Here is a 17,559-nt window from a genome sequence, read left to right as displayed (position 1 = left end):
GCTGGCCATGTGACCTGGTGGGAGTGACTTGCTGGCCATGTGTTCTCTCTCTCTCTCTCTCTCTCTCTCTCTCTCTCCCTCCCTCCCTCCCTCCCTCCCCTTCCTTTTGTCTCTCTGTCCCCTTTTCCTTTTTTTCTTTCATCTCTCACTTTTTCTTTCTTTTTTCTTTTTTTCTTTTTTTCTTTTTTTCTTTCTTCCTTTCTTTCTCTTTCTCTGTGTGAGTGTGTGTGTGTGTGTGTGTGTGTGTGTGTCAGTGGTGGGTTTCAAAAATTTTTGGAACCTCTTTTGTAGGTGTGGCCTGCTTTCTGGTGGAACCGCTTCTAACCGGTTCGGTAGATTTGACGAACCGGTTCTACCGAACTGGTGCGAACTGGTAGGAACCCACCTCTGGTTCCCACCTACTTTTCAGAAGTCGGTCCCCTAGAATAGTAGTCCAAACTCTTGTCTACAAAAGGTCGCAGTGTTCCCTTGGATAACATTGGGTAACATATGAAAAACTGTGTTACACAAGAGCCAAGAAAAATGCTGATTTTAGTACTTACTAAAATCATGAAAACTTAATTTACTATCTTTTCTTTAAGGACAGAATAGAAACTTATTTAATACTTTGTATTTCTTAGGACATAATTTCCTCCTGCTTGATGCCAGGACTTTTCCCACCCTCCTTTCAGCATTAGGCTTCTCACCCTGAATTTTGAAAATGCATAGATATTGTACTTCCACAAAAAAATAATTGATTTTTTTCCCCTCCCCAGCATATTAAGTAAGGTATTCAGTAACTTCCTAATGAAATTCGTAATCAAGTCACAGATGGAAATAACTTGGCAGACTTTGAGCTTCTGTTGGAGATGCAAGATCTTTTCCATCAACCCTTTTTAACCTTTTTCATGGATTTGGGGATATATTCTTTCTCTGTTTAAATTGTTTTCTGCAGATCCTACTGCAGCAGTTGTCCAAAATTTCATGCATCCATTGGATCCATATCCAAGCAAACATCCAACTGTTGACGCTATTTATTATCATTGTATTGCTTGTATCAGGGAGCAAATCATTCTTAATTATCTTTAGACAGTGCAGTATCACCCAGTGAGTTTTATTACATTCCCCTCCCCCCCCTTTTATTCCCCTTTTGAAATTTCAAATATATCTACTTTTGGAAAGATGTGAATGGGCTGGACTTGGAAGCCATGTTCTGTATTCTATAATGTTATTACGACAGTTCATTTTGTTGGATAAATGAGATTTAATGTCCTATAAAGCTTTTCTTACTCCAGCAATGACATTGTCAGCACCTCTCCATTTAATAATCAGGAAAGAAAACCACGAGACTCCATTTGTGGAAATCAAATGTACTTTTACTAATTAAAAATGGTTAAAGAGCGATTGCATAGCGAAGTCTGGTTAATTAGGCGCGAAAGTAGTTGATATATAGAATAGCCCATTCCACACCCCCTGGCATCATAGGCCTAGTCCAATCATAAGTCCTTCCAGTGTCAGGTGTGAGATAACTTCAAAAGGCATCACAAAGATGGAATGTCGGTGCCGTTAGTCCAGGCGGGAAACCCCCACGCATGCGTAATCTGCCCATCCAAAGACCTCCAGAACATTCCTCCAGCACAACGAGTAACCCCACCCAAAATACCATGCCCTCCCTCCCCGTTTCAATGGCAGCTGAAGCAACAGCAAAGCAGAAGCTGACATCCATTTCAAGTAATTGTTTCACTAATAGCCTTAAAATAAAATTCCAAGTCTTGTTTCAATCATTTTTCTTCATAGCATGAAGCATAGCAGTCTTCTTCTATTTCTGGAATAATATGAAAAGAGTAAGAAACATTAAGCAAAATAAATTGCAAACATTAGTCAAGGGTAACATATATAAATCTAGTTTTATCCACACAGTTTGAATGCTGAACTCCTTACCACTTTGTTTTTGAGAATCTTAAAATCACTTCTGTATACTTTACCACTGCAAATCTGTTTTCAATCTCAATCAGCTCTCATTCATTTTTAACTTACATCTTTCACTTTCAGGATTCACACTTCTGAAGTAATTTATTCCCACTATATTCAATTTACTTCTGTGATTTTACTGCTAAACCCACATCATAAAGTGCCGACTCTTATACATAGCTGTTTTTTTTAAATTCTTTTGGCGACACTTACTATTTTCAACAGACCACATACAGCCCATTATCTTAACATTTCATATGTCACCGTTTAAAATCTCCAGTTCCATCTTTAGCCTTCCTAGCAAATAAAAAGGGCACAGTCTTTACATCTGGGTGGTAATGATGAATTATAGATTTCTAAACCTTAGTTCAAATGCTGTTAACCTAAGAGTATATTCAGAAATGCAATATATAGACATTTATCAATAATAGCAATAGCAGTTAGACTTATATACCGCTTCATAGGGCTTTCAGCCCTCTCTAAGCGGTTTACAGAGTCAGCATATCGCCCCCACAGTCTGGGTCCTCATTTCACCCACCTCGGAAGGATGGAAGGCTGAGTCAACCTTGAGCCAGTGAGATTAGAACCGCTGAACTGCAGATAACAGTCAGCTGAAGTGGCCTGCAGTACTGCACCCTAACCACTGCGCCACCTCGGCTCTTCACATTGTTCACATTGATAAAATTAATGGTGATAGCTTGTATATATTGTTCCAAACATTTAATTTGAAATGCTATTAAGATTCAGTGAAATGTGTAAACATATGTCTCCTCTCAGTTTACCAAGTCCTACGCCAGGCACTGCAGCAGATTTTTGAACCTATTTATATAGATTGGTGTGGTGGGTTTGAGGTGAAGATGCTCACCTCCCATTCAGAAGGTTGAGATTTCAGTCCTAGGCAGCAGCAGATGTTTCACTATCAGGGCACAAAGAGACATATCTGCTGCAAATTTTACATAGGCGCCAGGAAGGGCTTCCAGCCAGTAAATGCTCAGCTCCATTCAGTTGCCCCAACTCCACCTTGAATAAAGGGATTGAAGCACTGGTGGGTTTCAAAAATTGTTTGAACCTACTCTGTGGGTGTTGCCTCCTTTGTGGGAGTGGCTTGCCACCCATGTGACCGGGTGGGAGTGGCTTACCGCCCATGTGACCGGATATGAAGATGCTGACGACACTTGTCAGAACCACCTTAAATTACCTCACACACAGCACTGGCATGCATAAGAATAGGATGTAAAGTTGTTTTTTACAAGGCATCTTTGGTTTGCGTTAAAACAACTTCAACACACGCAATGTTCTGATTGCACCACAAACGCAGTAGTCATCCTTACCTTTCACAGAGGCACTGAGTTTTATAAATATGAGCATGATAGGGTAAAATAATCATATCCAAGGACCAGTGGTGGGTTTCAAAAATGTTTGGAACCTCTTCTGTAGGTGTGGCCTGCTTTCCGGGTCCACTGGTGGAACCTCTTCTAACCGGTTCAGTAGATTTGACAAACCGGTTCTACCGAATAGGTGCGAACTGGTAGGAACCCACCTCTGGATTGAAGGGTTGTAAAAAGAAAAAAAATACAGAATGTGAGCCTATTAAGCTTCCTGAAGTAAGAATATCCTGTGTTCAGAAATATGTTCTATAAATGCAACTTCCTGAGGTCTAGGTGTCCACTCTAGTATTCCAAGAGAGCAATATCAGAGATTTGTCTAAGACTGAGAAGGAATGAGTCTTCTTAGCAGCAATTGTGGGGGTATCTGACATTTTTATTGTAGTGTTGTGAAGATTTCTTTGGGACACACCATCCGTTTCAGCAATCATGAGAGCATATTTACTGGAGATCAAATTAGATGCAAGAGCACTATGGCTTCAATTGCCACAGGGTAAACATTGCTTAGCAGGGGTTCTTGGGGCTCAAAAACAATGGGTAGTACAGGTTGGGACTGTAGTGTAATCAACACCATGAAGTGAAACTCAGTAGCCAGGAGTGACCAGGGCTTGTTATCAAATTTCTTTTTCTTTGCACATTTATGTACCTGAAATCCTGAACTCCGAAGTGACTAGGGAGAGGTGTGTGAATGCTGGATTTGTAGATGGTTTCTAGTACATTTTTAAAAAGCTGTTCTGCTGTGAGATGTCTAGCCTGGAGAATAAGGTTCCTCCTGGATTTTTATCACCCGCTGAAGCTGTGTATTTCTAGTTTATGTCTGGGAAGACATCCCTATCCCAAAGGGGTCCCAGCTGATCCTCTTTTGGAATCAATAGCAAGTTTGGGAAGGGTGCTCAGAACTTTTTATTTCAGTAAACGAATCAGTGATTTCTACTTGAGTTGTTAAATGCGTAAGTAAAACACATCTTATGTTGCTGATCAGCTGCATGTAGTCTGATAGAATGACTGTTTTCCTACATTCTTAGTGTTGGTTGTTATTCTTGGTGTTGTTACTGTTACAGAATAGAAAGTTTAATTCACGGACTTGATGTGATGATGACATATTGTTTAATATGTCAGCATTTTGTTGTGCCACTGTTATTAGTTGTAACTGACCATCTCCAGTCATTTAATGTATTTAATGAATTATCCCCAGCTGGAGAAATTAGTTGTAAAATAAAAGAAAACTGATGGTGTATACTGATAATGTATACTGATCAAAACTGATAAGGTATAAATAAACAACTTGGAGGGACTCCTTTTAACAGTTGCTGTCTCGCCACTGTTTTGGCTCCTCCTCCTTCTCCAAGCAAAATGTATTTTAAGACTGAAGGTGCATTTGGTAATGAAACATATGTTAATATGTCAAGTTTCATAACTTACATCTGCCATCTTTTATATTGAAATGTATTTTTGAAAACCAATTATAAATCTTATTTACATGCAATGCTTTCTATTATTTTGGCCAGATTTTCTGTGTGCATTTTTGCTCAGTCATAAACACAGTTGGTCTAAATATTTTGCCAGAATTGAGAGGTTTTTCTAAAAATTCTTCTGAAACTAGCTTTCCAAAGTATCTTTCAGTTGTTAAGAATGCAATTTGAATATAGAGATTTTACCTAAGCATTTAACTGCTCTTGATATGCAATCATGCAGACCCTATGGCTCCTTTAATAGTAGAAATCTTGCATTAACTTTTGCCTATTGAATCTATGAACATTCATTGCCTACTAAGTTAGCTGACACTTTGGTTAATGTCTGGTAGATTATTCAGGATATTTACTTCTGAATATTTACATTGTCTCTGTTTTCTTTTAGGTCGTGTAATCACATTTCGAAGCGTTCTTACAAAGATGGAACTGTCTAAAATTTCAGTCATCTTTCGGTGTATATTTTAAAGATTTTTTTCCCCAAGCTTAAAAAATATTATTCTTTCTCACAGAACTGACTGTGTAAACTTCTGATGAAATCCAAGGACAATGAACTCTTTTTCATTTTGGGGTGTTTTCTTTCGGTACAGTGAAATCCCATTCTCACTGTGTTCTTTGGGGGAAACCTAAACCAGTCTATGGTGTTTTTGTTCAATCTTAATCAACTTGCTCTCAACATTGATCCAAATTATTCATGTCAAAGGTCCATGTAGCATGCCTTGATTTTCAAGATCTCTGAAGTATTTTCTTTAGCCTCAATTTTTTTTAAAAAAACAACAACTATCACACAAGTATTTTTTTAATTGTTTGCAGAAGATGAGTTTTATGTACTTGACTTTTCCTCCCTGACTACTGTAAATGGATCCTTACTTCAGTGCTTTAATGGTATTAATATGAGGCATTGCATTCATTGCTGCATAGCATTGTTATCAAATGACTTGCATAAACTGTGTTTCAAGTGCCGAGGCCCAAGTCATAATATCCAAAAGTGTCCTCTATGCAGAGGAGAAAATCAAGTTTTGTTTGTGGATAGCAAGCAGATGAACTTACTTGCAGTTTTGGAAGTGAGGACTGATCATAACGATAGCTGGACTGGACTGTTTTGTTTGAAGAAAGGGAAGATATGCAGCTTATTCTTTGGATTATTAATCATGATGTTGGTGACTGCATCTTATATTCTGACCGGAACTAAAAATGGTCTTTTGCTTATGCAACCAACACTCCATTATGGAGTTTTTACCAGCAATTCAAACTTAATGGACAATGGCAATTTTTGTGATAAGAAAGAACATTACCAAAAATCTAAAATGAATATTTCATATGCAAAAGATTATTCCAGCGTTAAAGTAATCATTGACACTATAGCTTCACACATTGAGTTCGTATCAAGGTATCCTCCTGACCTGGAAGATCTGAAGAAACAAGAGACACATGTAAGTTTAAAAGTGGTCTGTTGGGTGTTGTAAAAATGTTTATTGTATTGGAATAGACTTACCGCATTTTTCAGAGTATAAGACGCATCTTTTTTCCTCAAAAAAGAGGCTGAAAATCTGGGTATGTCTTATACATTGAATACAGCATTTTTTGCCTCCTGAAGCCCCGCCCCCTTCACCAAAATGGCTGTGCATACCCTTATGGAGGCTTTCAGAGAGCTCCTGGGGGTTGGGGAGGGAAGAAATGAGCAAAAAACAGGCCGTTTCTTCCCCCCAGCCCCCAGCAGCACTCTATAAGGCTCCATAAGTGTCAGCCTCTGCTTTCCTACTGCTTCGGCTGCCATTGAAATGGGGAGGGGGGGCATGGTATTTGGGAGGGGAATCATTGATGTGCTGGAGGAAGTTTCTGGATGCTGAACTGACCACCTTACTGCGCATGTGGAGCAGGGGTATTTTCTGTGAAGGCCAACGGTCCAGCATTCCATCCTGATGATGCCTTTCGAAGTTATCTCACACCTGACATTTAGGAGACATATGATTGAACTGTGCATGGGGATGCCAAGGGGAGAGGAATGAATTATACATTATATTATTAGCTTTCGCACCTAATTAACCAGACTCAGCTTAGCTTTGCAACTGTTCATTTATAATTAGTAAAAGTACACTTGATTTCAATACAAATGGAGTCCAGTGGTTTTTCTTTCCTGATTACTGAATGAAGTGATGCTGACAATAAGGTTATGCATGCAATTTTTTTTTTGACAAAAAAATGGGCTCGTTTTCGTGAAAAACAGGTGGTTTTTTGCTCGTTTTTTGTCCCCCACCCTCCCAGGAGCAAGCACTCTGTAAGCCCCCCCTCAAGTGTATTCATGCCTTTTTTTTGAAAAAAAAATGGGCCCGTTTTCATCAGTTTTGCAGAGTGCAAAAACTTTTTTTTTCCCATTTGGAAAGTTCTTTAACTAATTGATGAGAATTACATTGATCAGGTGCTGGGCCAGCAGAAACACCTACCTATCTACTATATTTTTCTCTACCTCTATTTCTCTCTCTCTATCCTTCTACCTACCTACCTACCTACCTACCTACCTACCTACCTACCTACCTACCTACCTACCTACCTACACACACACACACACTCTCCCTACCTACTGTATTTCGCTATCTCTATTTCTCTCTTTCTATCCCTTTATCTCCCTACCTAACTACTCTCTCTCTCTCTCCCTACCTATCTACTGTATTTCTCTCACTCTATTTCTTTCTCCCTATCTGTCTACCTACCTACCTACTTACACACTCTCTCTCTCTCCCTACCTACCTACTGTATTTCTCTCTCTCTTTCTCTCTCTCTCTATCCCTTTATCTACCTACCTACCTAACTACTCTCTCTCTCCCCCTACCTATCTACTGTATTTCTCTCTCTCTCTCTATCCCTTTACCTATCTACCTACCTAACTACTCTCCCCCCCCACACCTACCTACTGTATTTTTCTCTCTTTCTCTCCCTGTCTATCCCTCTAGCTACCTACCTACTTTTTTAAAAATTTGCTTCTTCAAAACCTTGGTGTGTCTTATACTCCAGTGCGTCTTATACTCTGTAAAATACAGTATATACCGATCCATAGTGCTTTATAGTCCTCTCTAAGCGGTTTACAAAGTCAACATATTTACCGCATAGTCTGGGTCCTCATTTTACCACTTTGGAAGGATGGAAGGCTGAGTCAACCTTGAGCTGGTCAGGATCAAATTGCTGGCAGTTGGCAGACTTAGCCTGTAGTATTGTATTCTAATCATTGTACCAGCATGGCTCTTAATAAGGAATATTTCCTTATTAAGGAAAGAGGTGATGCTATTTTAAATAAATATGCTACTATTTAACTGAGTAGAAATCATATAGTTATATTTAATTTTATCATATCAGACATTTAAATACACCTTACTTTATGTTCCATGTGTTTTTTTATAATTTATGTTATGTTCTTTATGTTACACACATTTTCTTATAATTTAATAGGCATAAAGGAGATAAAGAAATGGTTGCTACCTATATAGACAGATAGTCAAATAAGCAAACTCAGAGTTCCTTATTTAGTGAAGTGTCAAGAGGAAGTTTTCAATGCTAGGAAATGTGGATAGTGCTTCGATGCACCATGCATGTAGAAGCTTGTTAGAGTTGTAGTTGTGTAGCTCAACCTTCACCAAGGAAAGAAATTCTGGAAGTTGAAGTACAAAACATCTGTGTAACACCAGTTTGGGAAGACTAGTATGATACAATTGCTATCGTGCAAAATTAATATATTTCGTCTCTGCATATTACTTCTGCCAAGACTTTTTAACTTACACAGATGAACAAAATTTAATTGTGACAGGTATTAAAAAATGATTTTAAAAAAACTAGTTTTTATGTGGAAGAATGCATAGTTGCCCGATTCGTGCTAGATAATTATATTAATTCTTCCTGATTTTAAAAGATTGTTGAAATATATTCTTCTTTATATCGATCACTCTGTGTTACCTTGGTTCTGTGTTTCTGTAATATAGGACAGTTAAACATCAAACTAGGAGAATATGCAAACAATTGAACTATCATAACAAGAAATATAGCCATAATACTTCAACAAAGCTTTTATTGTTTCTGTTGCAGATGTTCTCAGTAATTCCCAACAAATTTCTCACAAACAGCAAGAATCCTTGCTGGTATGAAGAATACAAAGGAAACAGTACTATAAACCCTTATGCCACAAACTCCTACGCCTTGTATTCCAAGCGCTTTCGTACAATATTTGACTATCTTCGAAAGGTATTTTGGAATCATTTATATCAATATGATGACAAATATTACCGGCTGCGCTGTCTTCCTCATTTTTATATCATTGGCCAACCGAAATGTGGAACAACAGATCTTTATGATAGGCTCAGACTACACCCTGAAGTGAAATTTTCAGCAATTAAGGAGCCTCACTGGTGGACCAGAAAACGTTTTGGTGAGTAAACATGGTGATCTGCAGTTTGGAGTTTTATTAACTTAAACGAATGCCTAACAATCCTTAGGAAGCTGTATTCGGTAAATTTATTTGTTTGTTTGTTTGTTTGTTTGTTTATTTATTTATTTATTTATTTATTTATTTATTTATTTATTTATTTATTTATTTATTTATTTATTTATTTATTTATTTATTTAACTTGTATGCCGCCCACTCTCGGAAGACTCAGGGCGGCTTACAAATAGAAGGGAAAGGGGGATATAAAAAATAAAAACAACAGTTAAAAAATTCAACAACAATCATAACAAAAGATGGGGCTGGATAATTCAACAGCCCCAGGCCTGCTGGAACAGCCAGGTCTTGGTCGCTTTGCGGAAGGCCGGAAGGGTAGTGAGGGTCCGGATCTCAACGGGGAGATCGTTCCATAGGCCGGAGCAGCTACAGAGAAGGCCCTCCCCCGGGAAGTCACCAGCCGACATTGGCCGGCAGATGGAATCCGGAGGAGGCCTAGTCTGTGCGATCTAATAGGCCTCAGGGAGGTAATTGGCAGGAGGCGGTCTCTCAGGTAGCCAGGTCTGTTGAATATTCATGAGCCATGTAAATAGGCTCAGTTGGTTAACAATTGCTTCAGCACCTTTTGGAGGTCAGCAACAGCCTCCTGCGTCCTGATTGGCCAGGACGCGGCAGGAGGCTGTTGCCGGCCGAAAGATAGCTTGGATTGGACCAGGGACTTGACAGCAGTTGCTGCCCAAGTCCCGGGCTCCTATTGGTTGCCGTGTTAGTATAAATAGTTTGGCGCGCACCGCGTCCTTCGAATCGCTGTCATACTCAACCTGTTACTAAAGAGTTAGTTGTCGTTCACCCTGTGGTCGCGTCCCTCCTTTCAGTCTTCAAAAAGGTCCAATACCATGTAGGGCTTTAAAACTAACGACTAGCACCTTGAAGCGTGTCCGGAGACCAATGGGAAGCCAGTGCAGCTCGCGGAGGATAGGTGTGACGTGGGTGTACCTAGGTGCACCCACAATCGCTCGCGCGGCTGCATTCTGAAGTTTCTCAACTAGTAAATGATGCAGGAAAAATAATCAGGAGATCTGACTTCATGTTCTGAAATCTGTTTCAAGTTGCCTTATAATCCTACCAGCAGGCATTTTCATTGATATGTGTATGGCACCGACAATATCATTACCTTGAATTATTTGCCCAGGGCACAATGTGTTGATGTAAGCAAAAGTCTTTGTCTTAGTTTAATAAAGCCTGGAATTATTTCTGCAAGTTGTGGGCAGAATAGTAGTTAGTAGTTGTAGTTAAGTTTATTTATAGGCCACCCTTTTCCCTGAGGGGACTCAGGGCGGCTTACAACTTATATAGGAAGGGGAAACATACAAAGACATATAGGACAATACATAATTAAAAGAGTAAAGCAACATTCATTCAACATTCGGGCGGGGATGGAATATAATCTTTAACCCCAGGCCTGACGGGATAGCCAGGTCTTGAGGGCTGTGCGGAAGGTCTGGAGGGTGGTGAGGGTACGAATCTCCACGGGGAGATCGTTCCAAAGGGTCGGAGCTGCAACTGAAAAGGCTCTCCTCCGCGTTGTTGCCAGTCGACACTGACTGGCAGATGGAACTCGGAGGAGGCCCAATCTATGTGATCTAATGGGTCGCAAGGGGGTAATAGCTTAATAAAACATCTTAAAATAACATTTAAAACAGAACTTTCAGCTCTTATTTGCCATAATCTAGCAAAAAGAGGTTAAAATGGATAGCATTTAATGTTTATTTGATGGTCATTATTTCAGACATTTATTTCAGTTTAGGGCAAGGTTGACAACAAAATGTGCTTCTTGTTATTCTTTCAGACAATACCCTTTTACTAACTTCTGTTGAATATGCCTTGAACTCCAGAGTTTTAATTATACTTCCATCTTAACAGTCCTCTAAGGAGCTCTCACTCAGATTCTCTTTTATTTTATACACACAACAATGCTATAGGGTAGATTAAGATGCAGGCTAATGACTGCTCCAAGTTCACCAAATAAGCTTCATGGCTGAGTAGGGATTTTATCTCAGGTCTTGTCAATTGACTTCCAGCAGAAGTGAATAAACAGCACTTTTAAGCTCTCTAGCTATTGAAATAAATGATTTGGCAGTAGCACCGAACAATGAGATGGCCAGGTTTTCTAATGGCCTAATTATTCAAAGTAGTAAAAACATAAATGGGATTAATGTTCCTCTGAGGAATCTTTCCAGATAGGAGAAAATAGGCAATGCAGTGGCAAAATGTGATTCAACGCAAGTAAGACAGAGTCAGATTCAGATTTAGTTTATTTGTATGCCGCCCTTCTCCGAGAGGGACTCAGGGCGGCGAACAACTCAAAGGGGGAAAAGGGAACATAAAGCACAATACACGTAATTAAAATAAACAAGAATCACACAACCATACAAGTCGAGAGGGGAGGGGAACTCATCAACCCCAGGCCTGCCGGCACAGCCAGGTTTTGACGGCTTTCCGGAAGGCCTGGAGAGAGGTGAGGGTCCGAATCTCCGCGGGGAGTTCATTCCAAAGGGCCGGAGCTGCCACAGAGAAGGCCCTCCCCCGGGTAGTAGCCAGGTGGCATTGGCTGGTGGACATCCTAAGTTTGCATAACCACTACTCTAGCACAAGGTCAGCCTTGGAAATATTGTCTGCAGTTGCAATCCGCGTATTTCTAAAAAGGGATATCACAAAAGAGCAATTAAAATAATTATGGCATTGAGGTGATCCCTAAAGAAAAGGCTTTCAAATTTTAAAAGGAAGAGTGGGAGGGACATGATAGGAGTAGATAAAAAATGTTGCATGGTGTGGAGAAAATAAATAACTTCCTCTAATAGTATTAGATTTCTAAAGTAAGAATCTGGAAATTTAGGAAACAGCAATATCTTTGCCTAAAGGAAGTTATGTAGTTATCATGCCTGACTGGAGAAAAAGACATTTGAGAAGCCAATAGATCACTTCTTTTAATCTTTTGTTAATGTTGTATAAGCACAAGAGAGGAATTTACATTGTGGGTGCTTTTCTACTGCTGCCTGGATTGATGGTTTATGCTGTGATCTGTGGCCTGCATTCTTAAAATGATTAGTTGCTGCCCAGCTGCAGAATTATGTTGCCAGAACAATATAAACAGATAGATTGGTCATATAGTAGATGCTTTTTCTGGAGATGTGGGGTGTTTTGGAATGAGAACAACCATGTGAGCACTTTCCTTCAACAGCTTTTTCTTTTTAACCTTTATACCTTGGAAGAACCTTGGAAGTAATTTTCAAGCCCAAGGAAATCCCTGTATAAAGCCTGCAAAAAATAAGAAAACTTCATGATACAATTAATTTCTGACTTACATTATCCACATTTCTGCCATATTTACAGCAACAGCAAACTAGCAGGCTGGCAGCTGAATCATGTCTCATAAAAATTCCATCAGTTACAATTTCTTATGAACCCTAGCAGGCTTTCAGGGAACCCCAGTTGGGAATAGCTGATCTCAGTGGTTTAGCTGTAGAGTATTGATTCATGAAATCTGGCTCTTCCCAAACTCAGCAACTAACACTTGGTGTTAGTTATCATCTGACGATGAGCTGTTTCAGAGACACAATTACAAGATGATTTTATATCTTCTTGTTTGAATGCAAATTTGGCAGAGTGCATACACTGAAAGCAATTAGAATTCTTGTATGTAGAATAAAGTTTATGACTCACAAAAATATTTTGAAATAGTCATAGATAATTGGATGTGTCCCAATTCCCAGATTCAACTCAATTTTGGAATTACAGTTCATGTGCCGTCGAGTTGGTGTTGATTTTTAATAACTACATACACCATTGATGGCAAACCTTTATGGCATAGAGTTCCGAGGTGGCGCAGTGGTTAGGGTGCAGTACTGCAGGCCACTTCAGCTGAACTGTTATCTGCAGTTCAGCGGTTCTAATCTCACCGGCTCAAGGTTGACTCAGCCTTCCATCCTTCCGAGGTGGGTGAAATGAGGACCCAGACTGTGGGGGCGATATGCTGACTCTGTAAACCGCTTAGAGAGGGCTGAAAGCCGTATGAAGCGGTATATAAGTCTAACTGCTATTGCTATTGCTATTCCAAAAAGGGAGCGTGTGCATGCTCGTCAGGTTGCAACCTGGAAGAGGAGCTGCCCAGGGGCCACATGCACCGGCGAGCTAGTCTTCCGGTTATTGCTGTGCATGCTCATGTGATGATCAAGCTGCCCGGCATGCATGCTCACGCCAGAAAATAGAAGACCAGCCACTTAGGGCACACATGCCATAGGTTTACCATCACAGAAATAGACTTTCTTCGTGACCCGACAAAAGCGTGAACGTCAAAAGCGCACCGACAAAACCGCGGCGCTAAAACCGCGATGTCAAAAGCGCGCCGACAACAGTGCGTCGACAACAGCGCGCTGACAGAAGCGCGATTTAAGTTAAGGTAAGGTTTAGGGTTAGGGTTGAGGTTAGGGTTAGGTTTAAGATTAGGGTTAGGGTTAGGTTTAGGGTTATTTTTAGGGTTAGGTTACAGCGCGCTTCTGTCGGCACGCTGTTGTCGGCGCGCTTCAGCGCTCATTCATCGGCACGGTTTTGTCACTGCGGTTTTGTCACCGCGGTTTAGTAAGGCGCGCTTTTGTCGTTCGCGCATTTGTGGTGGAACCGACTTTCTTCAGGATGGTCTCTGCCCAACCTGCTCTTCAGATCTTCAACAGATTATCATTTTAAAAGTCCAAACACTTTATGGCTGTCCTTTTCTTTTTGCTTTCACTTTTTTTACTGTTATAGACTTTTAAGGAACTGGATATTTGCATAATGTGACCAAGTACGATAATTTCAGCCTGGTTATTTATACCTCCGTGAGAACTTTGCATTGACTTAATTGTCTCTTCTATATGTTAAAATTATCTTCTTTCCCCCCTTCTTGCCATCCACATTCCCACAGCAATTTAACTTAAATTTGATTATATCTTTTTTTTTAAACAAGAAAGATAACAACTAATAGAAACTGTTTCAGTAATTAAAGATGCTGAGTTGTCAGCTAGAAAGCTGACATCCTGAGTTCAAGATCCAAGTGCTGTGTGACAGGGTGAGTCCTTTTACCTGCCCCAGCCACCCAGCAGTTCGAAAGCATGCACATGTGAGTAGATAAATAGGTACCACTATGATGGGAAGGAAATTGAAGAGCATTTGGAGACTTCAACTTGTCCAGAATGCAGCCCCGCGAGCGATTGTGGGTGTACCTCAATACACCCACGTTGCACCTATCTTCCGGGAGCTGCACTGGCTTCCAATCGGTCTCCGGATACGCTTCAAGGTGCTTATAAAGCCCTTCATGGTATTGGACCTAGGTACTTGAGAGACCGCCTGCTGCCAATTACCTCCCAAAGACCCATTAGATCGCACAGGGTCGGCCTCCTCTGGGTTCCGTCTACCAGCCAATGCCATCTGGCTACGACCCGGGGGAGGGCCTTCTCTGTTGCAGCTCCGGCCCTTTGGAACGAACTCCCCGCAGAGATTCGGACCCTCACCTCTCTCCTGGCCTTCCGAAAAGCCGTTAAAACTTGGCTGTGTCGGCAGGCCTGGAGTTGACGAGCTCCCTTCCCCTCTTGACAGGTGTGGTTGTTGGCTATCTTAAATGCTTGTCTTGTATTTGTGTGTTCCCTTTCCCGCTTGAGTTGTTCGCCGCCCTGAGTCCCTTTTGGAAATAGGGCGGAATATAAATAAAACAAACCTCAACCTCAAATCGCCTTTTGTGCACCTCGGCATATAGTCATGCTGGCCACATAACCACAGAAATGTCTTTGGACAACACTGGATTCTTGGTTAAGAAACAGAGATAAGCATTGCCCTTTAGAGTTGGAGATGACTGGACATGGGAAACATTTACCTTTAAGTTTTTATCTTAGAATATAAGCTCATGGAGTAGCGTAGTAACTTGGTGTATAATAAGTTTTATAATATCAGGTAAAAAAAATGCAGAACCTTTATTTGCCTCTTTATATATTGGCATACGGGAATTATCAGATGTTCTTTATAATCATGTTAAAAGATTAGATTGCATTAATTTCTTATGTGGATTTGAAAAATGTCCAAATTTCTGTATCTAGATATGCAACTTTGTAGATGCTGCAAAATAATTATCTAGAATTTGCCTATTGGTGGCATATGGAAAGAAGTAAATACATTCCACAACACACACTGACTTTTTATTAATTATTCCTATTATTTTGCTATAAGACTCATGGTAATGCATAACTGACTTTATTCGCTATAGACAAAGAGATGGCACTTATAGACTAAAAATTAAATTATCTGGGTTCTCTGAGTCTAACAATTGGCAACAGAATTCAGAGACACTGATGACATCATTTGGCAATCAGTATCCCTAATTATTTCTTTTACTACTGTTGATTTGGACTTCTACAAGGTTAATTCATCTAAATAGTCAGGGGAGAGGCCAAGACTGCAAAACTGTGCAGGTGCGGTGCGCAACGGGATATCTAACAGCAGCATGCAGAGGTGGATTGGTTCAGGTTCGGCCTGAATTGGGAGAACCAGTAGTGGTGGTGGTGGGAGGCTCCACCCTCCCGGACACTTCTGTGCATGTGCAGAAGCATCGCGCGCACACATGCACAATAGCAATAGCAGTTAGACTTATATACCGCTTCATAGGGCTTTCAGCCGTCTCTAAGCGGTTTACAGAGTGAGCATATTGCCCCCAACAACAATCCGGGTCCTCATTTTACCCACCTCGGAAGGATGGAATGCTGAGTCAACCCTGAGCCGGTGAGATTTGAACAGCCGAACTGCAGAACTGCAGTCAGCTGAAGTAGCCTGCAGTGCTGCATTTAACCACTGCGCCACCTCGGCTCTCTGAGCATACAAACATACTAGTGGTAAAAACAATAGAAACCTGCCACTGCAGCAGAGGCACCAGCCAGTGGGATCAAACATGATTCTGAGATTAGACTCTTTGTCCAGATTTGAGCTTCAATACTTGGGACCATTAGCTTCAAGCCTCAATGCTGCAATCATCATTTGTGCAAACATAAGTTGTGTCTGAAGCCATTGTGAGTTCAAACTGTTGTTAATTTTGAACTGTTGTTAACTTTGTTGAGGGCTATCATATTACAGTCTGTAGTCTACAGAGCTATTCAGATTAGATTTCCAGGCACCTAGAATTTAAGATGTCTGTATTGTATGGGACCTGGACATGATTAAAGCCTGGCCACTTCAGATAAATAATCCACTTTTAGCCAAAATTCACTGGAATCCCTGGACATTCTAAAATATTTGTCTTGGATCCATTCCCTTGCTTTTTCCTCAGAAGTCTTTCATGTCTTTGTTTTCTATTTATAATTCTGTAGTCGTTGATTTTATAGTGACTCATCTGGACCTCTACAGCTAGGAATTACTTCTTGTTGTTGTTCATGACTTTCTTACATATCTTGTCTAATAAAACTATTGTTCTGAGAAAAGACATTTTTTATACTAATATAATACAGTATTTTGTCAAAAATCTTTTTTGTAATGTGCCTTGGGCTTAATGGTTTGCTTTTGTAATATAATCTCCACTCTACTCCTATTAATAAGAAATATTCTGATAAAATCTCAGTAAAATTATAACACAGTGTTAGGATTCTAATTAAATATATAACTAAATTATTAACCCATAAAACTTTTCCTGTGAATTAAGTTCTCAAAAACATGAAATTTACAACTTTTGTGCTATGTGCATTTCAGAAATGAATAATATAAATTTGATGTACTGTATTTTTCGGAGTATAAAACGCCCCCCCCCTAAAAGAAGGCCGAGAAAGTAGTAAGGGTCCGGATCCCTATGGGTAGATCGTTCCACAGGGCTGGTGCAGCTACAGAGAAGGCCCTCCCTCGGGGGGCTGCTAGCCGGCATTGTCCGGTCGACGGCACCCGAAGGAGGCCCAACCTGTGCGATCTTATTGGTCGTTGGGAGGTGAATGGCAGGAGGCGGTCTCTCAGGTAGCCAGGTCCTATACCATGTAGGGCTTTAAAAGTAACGACTAGCACCTTGAAACAATGTCTTTTCTTGTTCCAAAATGTCTGTATTATATAATTGGTGATTTTCTAAAAATTACTTCTGTGTCCCTTTTATTAACCCATAAAACTTTTCCTGTGAATTAAGTTGCAAATGAAATTTACAACTTTTGTGCTATGTGCATTTCAGAAATGAATAATGTAAATTTGATGTACTGTATTTTTCGGAGTATAAAACGCACCCCCCCCCTAAAAGAGGGTGAAAATTTGGGTGCCTCTTATACACTGAATGTAGCCA

The 17,559-nt window shown here is 40.2% G+C and overlaps 1 protein-coding gene across 2 annotated transcripts in view; it reads left to right on the top strand.

The window, feature by feature from the left end:
• Positions 1-17,559, top strand: part of CHST15 (carbohydrate sulfotransferase 15) — a 71,436-nt gene that overhangs the window by 40,410 nt on the left and 13,467 nt on the right. For both annotated transcript variants that reach the window (XM_087725944.1, XM_087725943.1), the window contains exons 2-3: positions 5,193-6,237; positions 8,879-9,218. In XM_087725944.1, the coding sequence (XP_087582070.1) occupies positions 5,698-6,237; positions 8,879-9,218 (880 nt within the window). In that variant the 5' untranslated portion in view covers positions 5,193-5,697. The remainder of the gene's footprint in view (positions 1-5,192; positions 6,238-8,878; positions 9,219-17,559) is intronic.

The sequence above is a fragment of the Thamnophis sirtalis genome, unplaced genomic scaffold, assembly GCF_051295495.1.
Source record: "Thamnophis sirtalis isolate CommonGarterSnake01/CBP01778 unplaced genomic scaffold, rThaSir2_p1.2 scaffold_11, whole genome shotgun sequence".
In the NCBI taxonomy this organism is placed as follows: Eukaryota; Metazoa; Chordata; class Lepidosauria; order Squamata; family Natricidae; genus Thamnophis; species Thamnophis sirtalis.
Note: the sequence above shows the minus strand (reverse complement) of the source record. Positions and strands in the feature narration are given on the sequence as shown.